The sequence below is a fragment of the Carcharhinus amblyrhynchos genome, chromosome 7, assembly GCF_965287045.1.
Source record: "Carcharhinus amblyrhynchos chromosome 7, sCarAmb.v2.hapA, whole genome shotgun sequence".
In the NCBI taxonomy this organism is placed as follows: Eukaryota; Metazoa; Chordata; class Chondrichthyes; order Carcharhiniformes; family Carcharhinidae; genus Carcharhinus; species Carcharhinus amblyrhynchos.
In genome coordinates, this window is record NC_137330.1 from 54,090,935 (window position 1) to 54,104,608 (window position 13,674).

The 13,674-nt window shown below is 42.5% G+C and overlaps 1 protein-coding gene across 3 annotated transcripts in view; it reads left to right on the forward strand.

The window, feature by feature from the left end:
* The window catches only part of msraa (methionine sulfoxide reductase Aa), a 299,961-nt gene that overhangs the window by 105,214 nt on the left and 181,073 nt on the right, over positions 1–13,674 (forward strand). For all 3 annotated transcript variants that reach the window (XM_080192332.1, XM_080192334.1, XM_080192333.1), the window contains exon 2: positions 5,039–5,107. In XM_080192332.1, the coding sequence (XP_080048458.1) occupies positions 5,039–5,107 (69 nt within the window). The remainder of the gene's footprint in view (positions 1–5,038; positions 5,108–13,674) is intronic.

Here is a 13,674-nt window from a genome sequence, read left to right on the forward strand (position 1 = left end):
ATAACCTCACATTTATGCACTTTATATTGCTTCTGCCATATGCATACTTACTCACTCAGCCTGTCCGAATCACGCTGAAGCATCTGTACATCCTCACGGATGTCCTTCCCACTTAATGACCCATGCTCTGTGGTAAAGAATTCCATATATTGAAGAAATTCCACCTCACCTCTGTTTTAAATGGACAACCCCTTACTCTGAGATTACGCTTGTGAGTCCTGGACTTCCCCACAAGGGGAAACAATCTCTTAGCATCTACCCTGTCAATCTTTTGGGCGCCGCACCTGCGCAAGGATATTTTGGCCCTGGAGGGAGTGCAGAGGAGGTTTACTAGGCTGATACCGGAGTTGAGGGGATTGAGCTATGAGGAGAGGCTGAATAAACTAGGCTTGTACTCGTTAGAGTTTAGAAGAATGAGGGGAGATCTCATTGAGACGTATAAGATGATGAATGGGATGGATAGGATAGAGGTGGAGAGACTCTTCCCGCTCAAAAAAGACAGTAGGACTAGGGGGCACAGCCTCAAGATAAAGGGGAGGCGGTTTAGAACGGAGTTGAGGAGGAACTTCTTCACTCAAAGGGTGGTGAATCTCTGGAATTCTCTGCCCGTTGAAGTGGTGGAGGCTGCCTCGCTAAATATTTTTAAGAAGCGGGTTGATGGGTTCTTGATAAGAGAGGGGATTAAGGGTTATGGGGAGAGGGCGGGAAAGTGGAACTGAGCCACAACAGATCAGCCATGATCTTATTGAATGGCGGGGCAGGCTCGAAGGGCTAGATGGCCTACTCCTGCTCCTATTTCTTATGTTCTTATGTTCTTATGTTCTCCCTGGGAATCCGATGTATCTGAAAAAGGTCACCTCTTGTTCTCTTAAACTCCAATGAGTACAGGGCCAACCCACTTAACCTTTTAAGAAAAATCCCTCCATGCCTGGGATCAACTAGTGAACATTCTCTGGACTATCTCTAATGCCAGTATATTTTTCCTCAGGTGAGGGGACCATTCAGTGCCCCAGGTGTGGTTTAATTAGTGCAATGTATATTTTTAGCAAGTCTTCTTGGGTCACTGTCTTTCAAACAAGATAGTAAGTGGAAGCCACACCTGTCCCCACCCCCCACCAGGGTCCTGGCAATCATCCCATCATTCTGTAACAACAATATTGAAAACAAATTAAATTGCATTAATTACATTGCTATTTGTGAGACTTTGCTATGTTTCCTATAAAACAATATAACGACACTTTGAAAATAATTCTCTGGCTGTGGACACTTTGAAATCTTGAGGATCTTGTGAAACAAGTTGATTTATTTAGAATGAGGTAGTCAGGCGTGAATTGAGAGGTACAATTATCAAAGCCACAAAAACACAAGAGTCCAAAGGATTAATTCAATTTAAATTAGTAAACTTTTATCTAAAAAAACTTACTCCTGCAATTATTTCACTATTGCTGATGTTGCCAAAAGGAAAATTTCAAACAAGCGAGCTTCATCTTTCCTCAGTTGAAAGTTGCCTCCCACTCGTTCAGTTCTGAACATGTAAAGATCTGAACAGCTCACGATTGAGCAGGGAGCGGACTGGCAGAGTCACTTCAAATGCAGGCTTTTGTAACTTGCATGTTGTTATCCTGCTCCCAAGGGTCTGGTAGAAATTGGAAACTGTTCAAAACATCCTTTTTAAAGTGGGCCAGCACCACTTCTAGTAACTGAGCTTTGAGTGTATTTATAATTTCCTTTCATGTATTATTTTCATGTAAAGACAGTCAATATGAGTCAATAGTAAAATGCAATTTAAATTCCTTCAAATGTGTAAAAAAAAAAGCGAGTTAGCAGGAAGAGCTTTGCACAGCTTTTCAGACCACACTGGCTGAAGTTTGCAGCACAAAAGTGAAGGGAAATTTCAAATTAATTTGCAAATACTTGAGTTTCAACCGATTGGATAGTTTCAGATTTGGATTGCCTCATTTATATGGAGAAGTTTGCAACATGAATTCTACTCCTTCATCCAATGGGTGGTGGTGGTTGGGGAGTTGGTTAACTTAAATATGTCAGGGGAAGTCAGTTGCAGAGCACTCGGGCACTATTCGCAAGGCACCTCGATCTGCCAGTGAACCGGGCAACCTCCTCCAACTTCTCCATGGACATTGGAAAACCCTCCCCCTCCTTCATCGGTAACATTGTTACCCCCACACTGAGAGGGATTGCCAGCAGTGGAGCATCAGAATCCTTCCAATGAGTTTGCTGGCTCAAAGGAACCCAAAGGAGGAAAGAAAGTATGAGAAGTTTAGGGAAGGAACTCTGGAACTTGGGGATTATGCTTGAAGTTGCAACCAGCAATAGTGAAGTCAAAACTGAAGTCAATTGGAAACCGAGGTAAAATTCTCCACTGGTCAGGGTCATAACTAGCTAATGAAATAGATTGTGGAAGTCAGGGATAATCAGTGACCTTGCCTCCATCATGAAGTCAGAAGTCACAATGTTCAGCACCATTCGTGATGACTCAGATACTGAAGCAGTCTGTGTGCAAATATATATTTATTTATTCATTCATTGGACGTGGGTCTGGCTGACTGGCAATCATTTGTTGCCCATCCCTAGTTGCCTATGGCTAGTCCATTTCAGAGGGTAGTTGAGAGTCAATCACATTGCTGTTGCTTTGGAGTCATATGTAGGCCAGACCAGATAAGGATGGCAGATTTCCTTCCCTAAAGAACATTAATGAATGAGATGGGTTTTTCTGACAATCGACAATGGATTTATGATCATCTGTAGATTCTTAATTCCAGATTTATTTTTAAATTGAATTCAAATTCCACCATCTGCTATGCTGGGATTCAAACCAGGTCCCCAGAATATTAGCTGAATTTCTGAATGAATAATCAAGTGATAATACCACTCGGCCGTTGCCTCCCCAGCAACACTTCGACAACATTTATGGCAAGTAACATTTGCACCACCCAAGTGTCAGACAATGACCATTGCCAACAAGAGAGAATTTAATAATCGCCTTACCATCAATGCCTCCCCCTCTATAAACATTGTCGGGATTATCATTGACAAGAAACTGCACTGGACTAGCCATATAAATAATGTGGCTACAAGAACAGGTTAGAGGCTGGCAGTTCTGTGGCGAGTAACAATTCTATGACAAGTTTCCCCCCTGAATACAAGGCACAGGTCAAGAGTCTGTTGGAATACTCTCCGTTTGTCTGAATGAGTACAACTCCAACAACACTCAAGAAGCTGAATACCATCCAGAACAAAAGCAGTTCATTTGATTGGAACCCATCCAGCACCTTCAATATTGTTTATCTCCATCACCTGTATAGTGGCAGCAATCTGTATGGCAGCAATCAGTACTGTCAACAAGATGCACTGCAGCAACTCACCAAGGTTCCGTCAGTAGAACCTTCCAAATCCATGACCTTAACTAACTCAAAGGACAAGATCAACAAAGACACGGGAACACCACTGCCTGCAAACCACTCACCAATCTGACTTGTAAATATTGCTATTACTTTGCTGTCAATCCCTCCCTAACAGCACTGTGTGTGTACCTAAACCACATGGATGGCAGCAGATTAAGAAGGCAGCTCACCACTACCTTCTTGAGGGCAATTGGGAATGGGCAATAAATTCTGGCCCAGCCAGTGATGTCTGCACCCTATGAAATGATAAAAATTAGTCTTTTTAAAATTGGAGATGTGAAAGAGGCTAGAGTTGGAGGAGATTAAAGAGACTGGGGAGGTCATGGAGGAATTTGAAAACAAAGCTTAGAGTTTAACTAGGAGCGAATATGGGTCAATGGACAGAGAGCTGATAGGGAAGGAGAACTTCATGCCAGTCAGGATATGGGCAGCAGAGATTTGGAAGATCACCCGTCTCTAAAGCATGGAAAGTTGGGAGGCTAGTCAGGATTCTATGTTAGGCATAGAACTAACAAAGAAACAGATGCGGGTTTAGCAGCACATGAGCTGAGGTGGGGCAGAGTTGGGGGTGATATGGAGGTAGAAATAAATATGGATATGTGGTCAGAAGCTCATCTCAGGGTCAAATGTGACACCAAGGTTATAAAGTATTAGAGGGGAGTTAGCGACCAGACACTGCTATTTATGCAATGACGAGAGACAATAGCCGGAATTTTACCACTGTTCACGCCGGTGGGATTTTCCCATCCCGCTGCAGTGAACAGAGATTTGGCTAGCTGCCAAATTTTCTGACCTCGCAGTGGGAATGTGGCATGAATGGCCTGTAAGATCAAGCCCAATGATTTTAGCCCTCCCAATATCTAATGGGAGGAAATTTCTTTTGGTTACTGGATCTTGAGCAAGCAGTTAGATAATTTAAACAGGGGACGAATGAAGAGCATTAGTGGTGTGGTGGATTGGATGTTTTCGGAATGTGTGTGGAAAGTAATGTTTTGAATTACTCACACATTTGCCTCTCTTTAGTTCATTGCATATTGTTATTCTGACTGATTATCTAAATATTACTTCCATAGTACCCAATACAGAGGTGGTTCCTTTTCATATGGTTCAAAATATTTGTTTATAGGAGTGGTGGATAAATATGAAAAGATTAGTAATTGTTTTCTTTTGGGGTTGGATTTGTTGGTTGCACATTGCTGCCATGATCCTCCGTCTTGTAGAAAGGACCCCATTAATTTTCAACTTCTGAGCCTGATTTTTATTATTGTCAATTGCTGGAGCTGGTAGACACAGGAACAGACATTGATACTAATTTAAGAACTTAAAAGCTTGGAATACTATTGCTAAATATTTTTATTACCATTGTTTTTAAGTCCCATAGTAGTCATGTGAGAGTGTCTGAGCCTCGTACTGTGCTCTTTTAGAAGATTGTTTTATTGTAACTTCACGCTTAGAGTACAAAGCAGTTCAGTTATACCCACACAACATTTTCCCTTGGTACAGTAAATTGAAACATCTCTCCCAGAAAATTGTTGGCTTGACATTTCTGTAATTAAATTAGGTAGCGTGTACTTCTGTGCCCTTGCTCTTAAAGTGTTGCTTCTTATATTTTTCAGCAAGACATCATGTCAATGGAAATAGGACAGTCGGTCCATTCCCTGAAGGACTACAGATGGTGATGTTTGGTAAGTTATTCTTGAATGCAAATTCAAGGTACTATATATTTCAATTAGATAACTCTTTAATAGACTTCAAGACAAAGAGGTCACTTCTCAGGTTTGGTATCGTCCCTTCTTCAGACAGTGCTTGTGTCATAGAATTCCTGCATCTCCCCTGAAAGGGCTATTTTCAAAAACCATGTGCTTATTGCAGAAATGTATTAACAAAAGTGTGTGTCCAGTATTTGTGGGGAATAAAACAAATTTGATGACAAGAATGAATAAAAACATAATTTGCATCATTACTATATTTAATGTAAGGCTGTTGAAGAGTAGAAGTTGTGGAAAAATCTAATCATTGACCTGATGGAAAAATTAAAAATCAGAAATTTATTTGTTGTGATTCCAGAACTAGCATGGGACTAAAAGGGCAGCTTAAATAAAGGCTTATATTAATTTCTTTGCATTTTTGAGCTGGTAAAGAAAATAAATTTCCTCATCTCTCTTCTCATTTACCACACAAATAGCAGCAGAGGATGCAGGATGCACTGGGATCAGGCCTGAATTGCTGCCAATTTAAAAGGCAAGTGGCAGTCATTACTGAGGATGTTGTTCAAGCACAAACTGGAATCAGTGCATGGGCAGTGGCCAGTCCATGGACAGGAAAGGTCTTGTGCTACAAATGGGCAGTAAGTCCATTAATCTCTCAAAAGGGAAAAGACCGATTAACATCTTGGTATGGATCTAGTTAGCTCTGCCAGTAACAAAACCTTCCATTGATGTAGCATCTTTTAATATAGAGAATGATCCTAAACAGAGGCATATGGAAAATTAAACACTAAGGCAAAGAAGGAGAGATAAAGCTGGATGCCACAAAAAGGGTCTGCATTGTAAATGTTAGTTTGCCCTTTCTTTTTCAGCCCCTAATAGACTTGCCAGCATGTTACCTGAATGTTCTGTATTTATTTTGGTCTGTATTGAATCCTATCTCTGCAGTGTACCATGGCAATTTGCTGTTGCTAGGAACTCTGCAACATTTCTGCTGTCAACACCGTGGGGGCCTTTTCACATTCTTCTATCCTCAGTGCTGCCTTTTGCCTCTGTCATGCCCTTGCTGACTGCTCCCTGCTATGTTGTTGCCTCTTCCTCCATGTTGTGGTTCTGATGGCATGTCAAACCCGTCTTATAAAGGGGAAGTTCAAATCTGAACGAGCTGACAGCAAGCTTATTCATAACTGTATTTAGGAGTTTGGGTGTGTTCCCTTTCCTGAAAATACTGGTCTTGTCTCGGAGAAACTGGCATGTTGACCTGGGGGTGGGGACATGGTTTAAGCGATTGCTCGCCCATGAGCCTGGCCTTTCTGATTATCCAAAATAGGCGGCATGATGGCACAGTGGTTAGCACTGCCTCCTCATAGCACCAGGGACCGGGGTTCAATTCCTGGCATTGGTCATCGTCTTTGTGGCGTCTACACGTTCTCCCCATGTTTGCATGGGTGTCCTCAGGGTGCCCTGGTTTCCTCTCACAGTCTGAAACTCGTGCTGGTTAGGTGCATCAGCCATGCTAAATTCTCCCTTGGTGTATTGAACAGGTGCCTGAGTGTGGCAACTAGGGGATTTTCACAGTAACTTTGTTGCGGTATTATTGTAAGCCTTCTTGTGATACTAATAAATAACCTGAAAACTTAAAAATCTTGCCCAAGGAATGAATCACTTTAGAGTATTAGAAGTACATCCCCAATATATCATTACAGAGTGATAGCAGATAGGCTTCCGGCAGTAGTTGTCAACAACTCGTGTTTCTAAGAAGATTATATTTTTCTTAAGATGCACTTATCTCATAATTTGTTGTATTTTTGCTGCTGTACTGCTGTAGACTACCAAAATGTTAATTCACATGAACCTTCCATATGTCTAACTTGAACTACACTTTGGAGGTAATTTCATTTACATGAGCTTTAAACCAGAGTTCTGTCAAGAGACACACACCTAAAGATGTGCAATAAAAAGTGAGGGTGTGAGGTGGATTTACAACCATAGTGAAACATGGGTTCATAGCGTATTGATGCTCCATGTTACACCGTTCAGGCCCAGTACTCTGAGCTTGGTTACCTGTCCACACCTATGTTTAGCTACATGTGCATTTATTTTGAGAAGTTAGAGATTGTGAAAGCGAAATGGCTGATGATAGTCCTGGCCGGCCATTATTCTCTCTTCTGTCATTCTCAGGTGGAACAGAGATTCCAGGAAGCAGAGTAGTGAACCACATCCAAAATGTTATTTCATTCTTTGTCATCTTGAGGTTCTTTGCTTCAGGCTTCTAAAATATTATGAACCGGACATAAGGCATATCAAGAAATAATGGGCCAGCACACACATTGATGTTTCGTATAAGTACAGATGACTACAGCACCAAAGGAAGTCAAACAAAATAAGGGGCAGAATTTTGCTCATGGGCGTGTAGGCAAGGGAATGTAAAATTTTTGGGAAGGCCTTCCCACTGAACTTTTGCCTGCCCCAACCTCTCTCCAATGTGACGCAAGGAAGGGTGAAGCTCATCCCAGTTGAGGCCCTTAAGTGGCCAATTAACGATTACTTGAGGACCGATTTCTGCCCAGTCTCAATTTTCTAGCTGCAGAAGGTGTTTAGGGGAAGAGGGGAAGCCCAAAAAGTGACCCTGCTTAAGCCTGGGGTGGGAAGGGGAGGGTGCACTTCTCCAAAAGGTTTCGCCTTCTAGATGCTATCCCTGGCCTTTCCAATTCCCCTCTGTCCAAATCCCTGGGCCTTATCTCCCTTCTCCACCCTCGAACTCCCAAAACTTACTTGGCCGAATTCCTGGCACCCTGACCAATACTTGTAGTCCCAGTCCTGTCCGCTGCAGCTTCTGGCACTGCTGGGATTAGACAGCTGCCAGTCGATTAGATTGGCTGAGTGAGGGGCAGAAGTCCTGCCTTCAGCCAATTGATGCTTGGTGGAGCGTGAAATGGCTGCAGGGCAGGCACTATCAGCGGCAAGGTGTTTACCATTGACTTCTCCAATGTTGGACGGGAAAGTCCACCATCTGAAAAATTCTGGCCAAGGTTTTTAAATTGTCTTGGGGTTGGTGTTTTGAAAAGAAATAAGAAAGATGGCAATTTCAGAGATACAACGTGAGACGTTGGATAGTTACGCAAAAGTCAGCCCAGATCTAACTAATTGATATTACGTGTATTGAAAGTGATGCACCAGGTACTATTGCTGCACTGTAGGAGGATTCGACTGCTGATCTGAATCCATTGAATGTCCACCACTAGTGTTTTGCTAGGATAAAACAAAATTAGTTGTAGACTTAATACATTTACAGCTGAGCAGGTAGGAGAGTTAAGTGGATGACCTTTGGAAGTTGAATAATGTATTAAAAGGCATAATGTTACAGGCTGTCATTGTGTACATTGCAGCAATGAGCCCCACAGCAGCATCTGAATGGGAGCAGTTAGTCTGCTGGCTTCCACTTCCATGGTTAGGCAATGTTTTGAGATGAAAAAGGAAGGCAATGGAGAGGGAAGAGAAAAACCTTCCAAACTAGGACAAAATGATCTTGTTAAATCTTGAGGCTGCAGCATTGCAGAGGCTATTCTGAGGCAAATGTATTTGCACAATGTCGGCTTCCATTGGATTTAAAATTCACTAACCTTTTGTATCTAATCCCTTAAGCTGGTCTATAATTTTGTGATTTTCCGTGCTATGTCTATTTATACAGGTAAAAATGTAGGTAGAATATTTATTATAATCGTTGATATAAATCGTCGTATTGAATAAGCCAGTGTTTTGTTCAGAATTCTGTTCAGGAACAAAAGTGTGGTTATTAATCATTTCTGACGTGACATGAAGCTCATTGTTTTCCTAAACAATCATTGAGAAATTAAATTGATGACTCTCTTTCTGCAGTGTAAATCTGATTTAAGGCTTACTTTCAATACAAGGAATGTTCGAGCTGATACATTCCATTTTGTTTGATGAAATGTTGAACTTTTCAAGGTTAGCAGTGCAATGGAGATGTTAAATTGAAAGAGATGAATATTTTTTAACCCTCAGCAGAGTAATTTTGAATGAGGAGATGGGATATCAGGCTGAACAGAAAGGTAATCACCACCTTTAGCTTTAGCTTGACCATGTCAAAATTGCACTGCTCACGGTCTTGGGTTGTCAACATCCCAGGATTGTCCCGGAGTTGAGGGGGTTGAGCTATGAGGAGAGGCTGAATAAACTAGGCTTGTACTCGTTAGAGTTTAGAAGAATGAGGAGAGATCTCATTGAGACATATAAGATGATGAACGGGATGGATAGGATAGAGGTGGAGAGACTCTTCCCGCTCAGAAAGGACAGTAGGACTAGGGGGCACAGCCTCAAGATAAAGGGGGGGCAGTTTAGAACGGAGTTGAGGAGGAACTTCTTCACTCAAAGGGTGGTGAATCTCTGGAATTCTCTGCCCGTTGAAGTGGTGGAGGCTACCTCGCTAAATATTTTTAAGACGCGGGTTGATGGGTTTTTGATGAGCGAGGGGATTAAGGGTTATGGGGAGAGGGCGGGAATGTGGAACTGAGCCACGACAGATCAGCCATGATCTTATTGAATGGCGGGGCAGGCTCGAAGGGCTAGATGGCCTACTCCTGCTCCTATTTCTTATCAACTTCTTGGATATTGCTCTGGATAACCCATCAGACAAAATCTTGGGGGAATTAAATAAAACTTTTTATCATTTTCCTTTGAATACTGGTTTATTAGTTATAAAACTGCTGGGGAGTTTTTTGGGAGGGGGATGTGAATGTTTGACTGGATGGGGTAGTTGAAGGAGGGAGTTCATGTGACGAAGCCTCAAGAACATATCCAAAAAGATCTGGTGAACCTTAGCTGACCTCGCTTTCTACTCTTGGATCATGCTCAATGATACATAAATCCCTAGCCTCTTTTTAATCCAAATTGCTGATACCTTTATTGTGGTTGTTTGCGCAGGAAGTTTGAGGAAAATTGAAATGGTCAGAAAGAGTTGAAATTTGAGTTTCTGAGAAGACCATCAGTTGGTGAATGTAGGGTAGGTGGCTGCCAATGAAAGTGCCCTTAAAGTGGCAAAAATGCCAAATAAAAGGAGAGTTGGATGGGGTGATGCCACAGGTATGTTTTTGAAAATCTCTGATCGTAATGGGTTGTTCTTGTTTATTGTTATCCCCATTTCGTGAGAAAAATAAAGGGTTGTCATCATTGAAGCATGAGCGGAGCCTTTCAGTTCACACACAGGCTTTTGAAAGGCCTATCAATATCTTCAGCGCTATGATGGTTTATTTATACATACCTTAGTAGCAATTTCAGAATTTTGAATGAGCTAACCAAATTTCCAATAACTGCTTTCAAAAAAGAAGTCATAATCAGTGCTAAGGTTAAGTTTGTTTTTATTTTAACTGAAGTAAATCCTTTACGAAGTGATCTAAGATTTAAAAAAATGATTGCCGACTTGCTAGTAAAAAATAGGTCATCACCAGCTTCATCACAAAGAATTGTGTAAAGGATCTGAGTCTTTCCACATTAATATGTGGAACAGATTAGCTCTGAGTCATGTCATAATATTCTAGAATTGTCTTTGCAAATACTACATAATCCTATGGTCTGCCAAAACTGTTGTAGATGGATATTAAAATGTTGCCTTCATGAATAAATTACCAATAAAAATTAGTCATAATTTAAATGTTCAATTCCAAGGATTAAACTACTGCACAGTGATATTTATTTTCTAAAGACAAGATTCCTTTCTGTTGATATACAAACTTATCACAACTTTTATATATTTGGTGGGTGAATACTATGGTTGTGAAAACATTTTTGTTACACCATGTATTTTAGCTTTTATTTAAAGCTCTAAGCACACAATATTGGAGACCTTCCTGAAACAGGTATTCTAATATTTGGCTAGGAAGAGTTTTGCGTGTGTTCTGGTGCACAGGAACCATTTCTAAAATAAATATGGATTGACATTGTTAAATCAATCCACCTTCACTCCCAGCAAATGGGTGTGGTAGCTTGGCCAAGTGGTCTAATGCGCTGCATTAAGGCTCTGTCTTTGGGAGCCAAGTTTCAAACCCCACCACTGCAAAATGTGCTTAATATTCTAAAAAGAGAGAAATTTTAATGGAATCAGTGGTATGGGGAGAAACTGGAAGTATGACATTGAGATAGAGGATCAACTGTGATCAAAAAAGGGGAGATGGTGGTGTAATGGTAATGTCATTAATAATCCAGAGATCCAGGCTAATACTGCGAGGACATGGGTTCAAATACCACTAAGGCAGCTGGTGGAATTTAAAATCATTAAATAAATCTGGAATGGGAAAAGAAAGCTAACAACTGCTTTGAGGCAGCATGATGGCACAATAATTAGCACTGCTGCCTCACAGCACCAGGGACCTAGGTTCAATTCTAGCCTTGGGTGACAACCTGTGTGGAGTTTGCACCTTCTGCTTGTGTCTGTGTGGGTTTCCTTCAATTTCCTCCCACAGTTCAAAGATGTACAGATTACGTTGACTGGCTATGCTAAATTGGGTAAGAAGTCTCACAACACCAGGTTAAAGTCTAATAGGTTTATTTGGTAAAGCCACTAGCTTTCGGAGCGCTCACTGCTCCTTCGTCAGGTGAGTGGGAGTTCTGTTCACAACAGGGCATATAAAGACACAAACTCAATTTACAGAATAATGGTTGGAATGTGAGTCTTTACAGGCAATCAAGTCTTAAAGGCACAGACAATGTGAGTGGCGAGAGCGTGAAGCACAGGTTAAAGAGATGTGTATTGTCTCCAGAAAGGACAGTTAGTGAGATTTTGCAAGCCCAGGCAAGTCGTGGGGGTTACAGATAGTATGACACGAACCCAAGTTCCCAGTTGAGGCCGTCCTCATGTGTGCAGTACTTGGCTATCAGTCTCCGCTCAGCAACTCTGCATTGTTGTGACGTGAAGGCCACTTTGGAGAGCGCTTACCTGAAGATCAGAGGCTGAATACCCGTGACTGCTGAAGTGTTCTGCAACAGAAAGAGAACAGTCTTGCCTGGTGATTGTGTTCATTCATCTGTTGTTATAGCGTCTGCATGATCTCCCTGATGTACCATGCCTTGGGATAAGCTTTCCTGCAGTGTATCAGGTTGACGATGTTGGCCGAGTTGCAAGAGTATGTACCGTGTATCTGGTGGATGGTGTTCTCACATGAGGCGATGGCATCCGTGTCGATGATCTGGCATGTCTTGCAAAGGTTGCTGTGACAGGGTCGTGTGGTGTCGTGGTTACTGTTCTCCTGAAGGCTGGGTACTTTGCGGGCAATGGTCTGTTTGAGGTTGTGCGGTTGTTTGAAGACAAGAAGTGGGGCTGTGAGGATGGCCTTGGTGAGATGTTCACCTTCATCAATGACATGTTGAAGGCTCTGGAGAAGATGTTGTAACTTCTCCGCTCCAAGGAAGTACTGGATGACGAAGGGTACTCTGTCCACCGTGTCCCGTGTTTGTCTTCTGATGAGGTTGGTGTGGTTTATCACTGTGGCACATCGGAACTGTCGATCGATGAGTTGAGCACCATATCCTCTTCTTATGAAGGCATCTTTCAGTGTCTGGAGGTATCTGTTGCGATCCTTTTCATCTGAGCAGATCCTGTGTATACGGAGGGCTTGTTCATAGGGGATGGCTTCTTTAACATGTTTAGGATGGAAGCTGGAGAAGTGGAGCAGTGTGAGGTTATCTGTGGGCTTGCGGTACAGTGAAGTGCTAAGGTGACTGTCCTTGATGGAGATGTGTGTGTCCAAGAATGCTGCACTCCAGAGAGTAGTCCATGGTGAGTTTGATGGTGGGATGGAACTTGTTGATGTCATTATATAGTTGTTTCAATGATTGTTCACCATGAGTCCAAAGGAAGAAAATGTCGTTGATGTATCTAGTGTATAGCATCAGTTGAAGGTCCTGTGCAGTGAAGAGGTCTTGTTCGAACCTGTGCGTGAAGATGTTGGCATATTGAGGTGTGAATTTGGTCCCCATGGCTGTTCCGTTTGTCTGGATGAAGAACTGGTTGTTGAAGGTGAAGACATTGTGGTCCAGGATAAACAAAGAACAACCCAGCACGGGAAACAGGCCCTTCGGCCCAACGAGCCCGCGCCGCCGCATCGCCCTACACCTATTCTACCCTGCATGTCTACGAATGGGACCCTACTCAGTCAGATTCAGGGAAGAAATAGTGTCAATTTGGTGGAAACCAATTAGCCTAAGAGCACATTTTTTGGGTGTGGGAGGAAACCGGAGCGCCCGGAGGAAACCCACGCAACCACAGGGAGAATGCGCAAACTCCCACAGACACAGGCCCAAATCCATGTATCTGCACAGCTAGCAGTGCTAGTCACTGAGCTGTTGTGGAGCCCGTCTATCGGTCCAGGATCAAGCACACACACCGACATGAAGTACTAGGCCACTCCTGGACTTCCAAGAGCAGCCCACGCACAACCCGCCGTGTGCATGCCCCTCGCTTGACACGAGGTGGACCTCCACCTGTGGAATAAAGACAAAACATATTAGTTATACAGCCTGCCCTTCCGGTG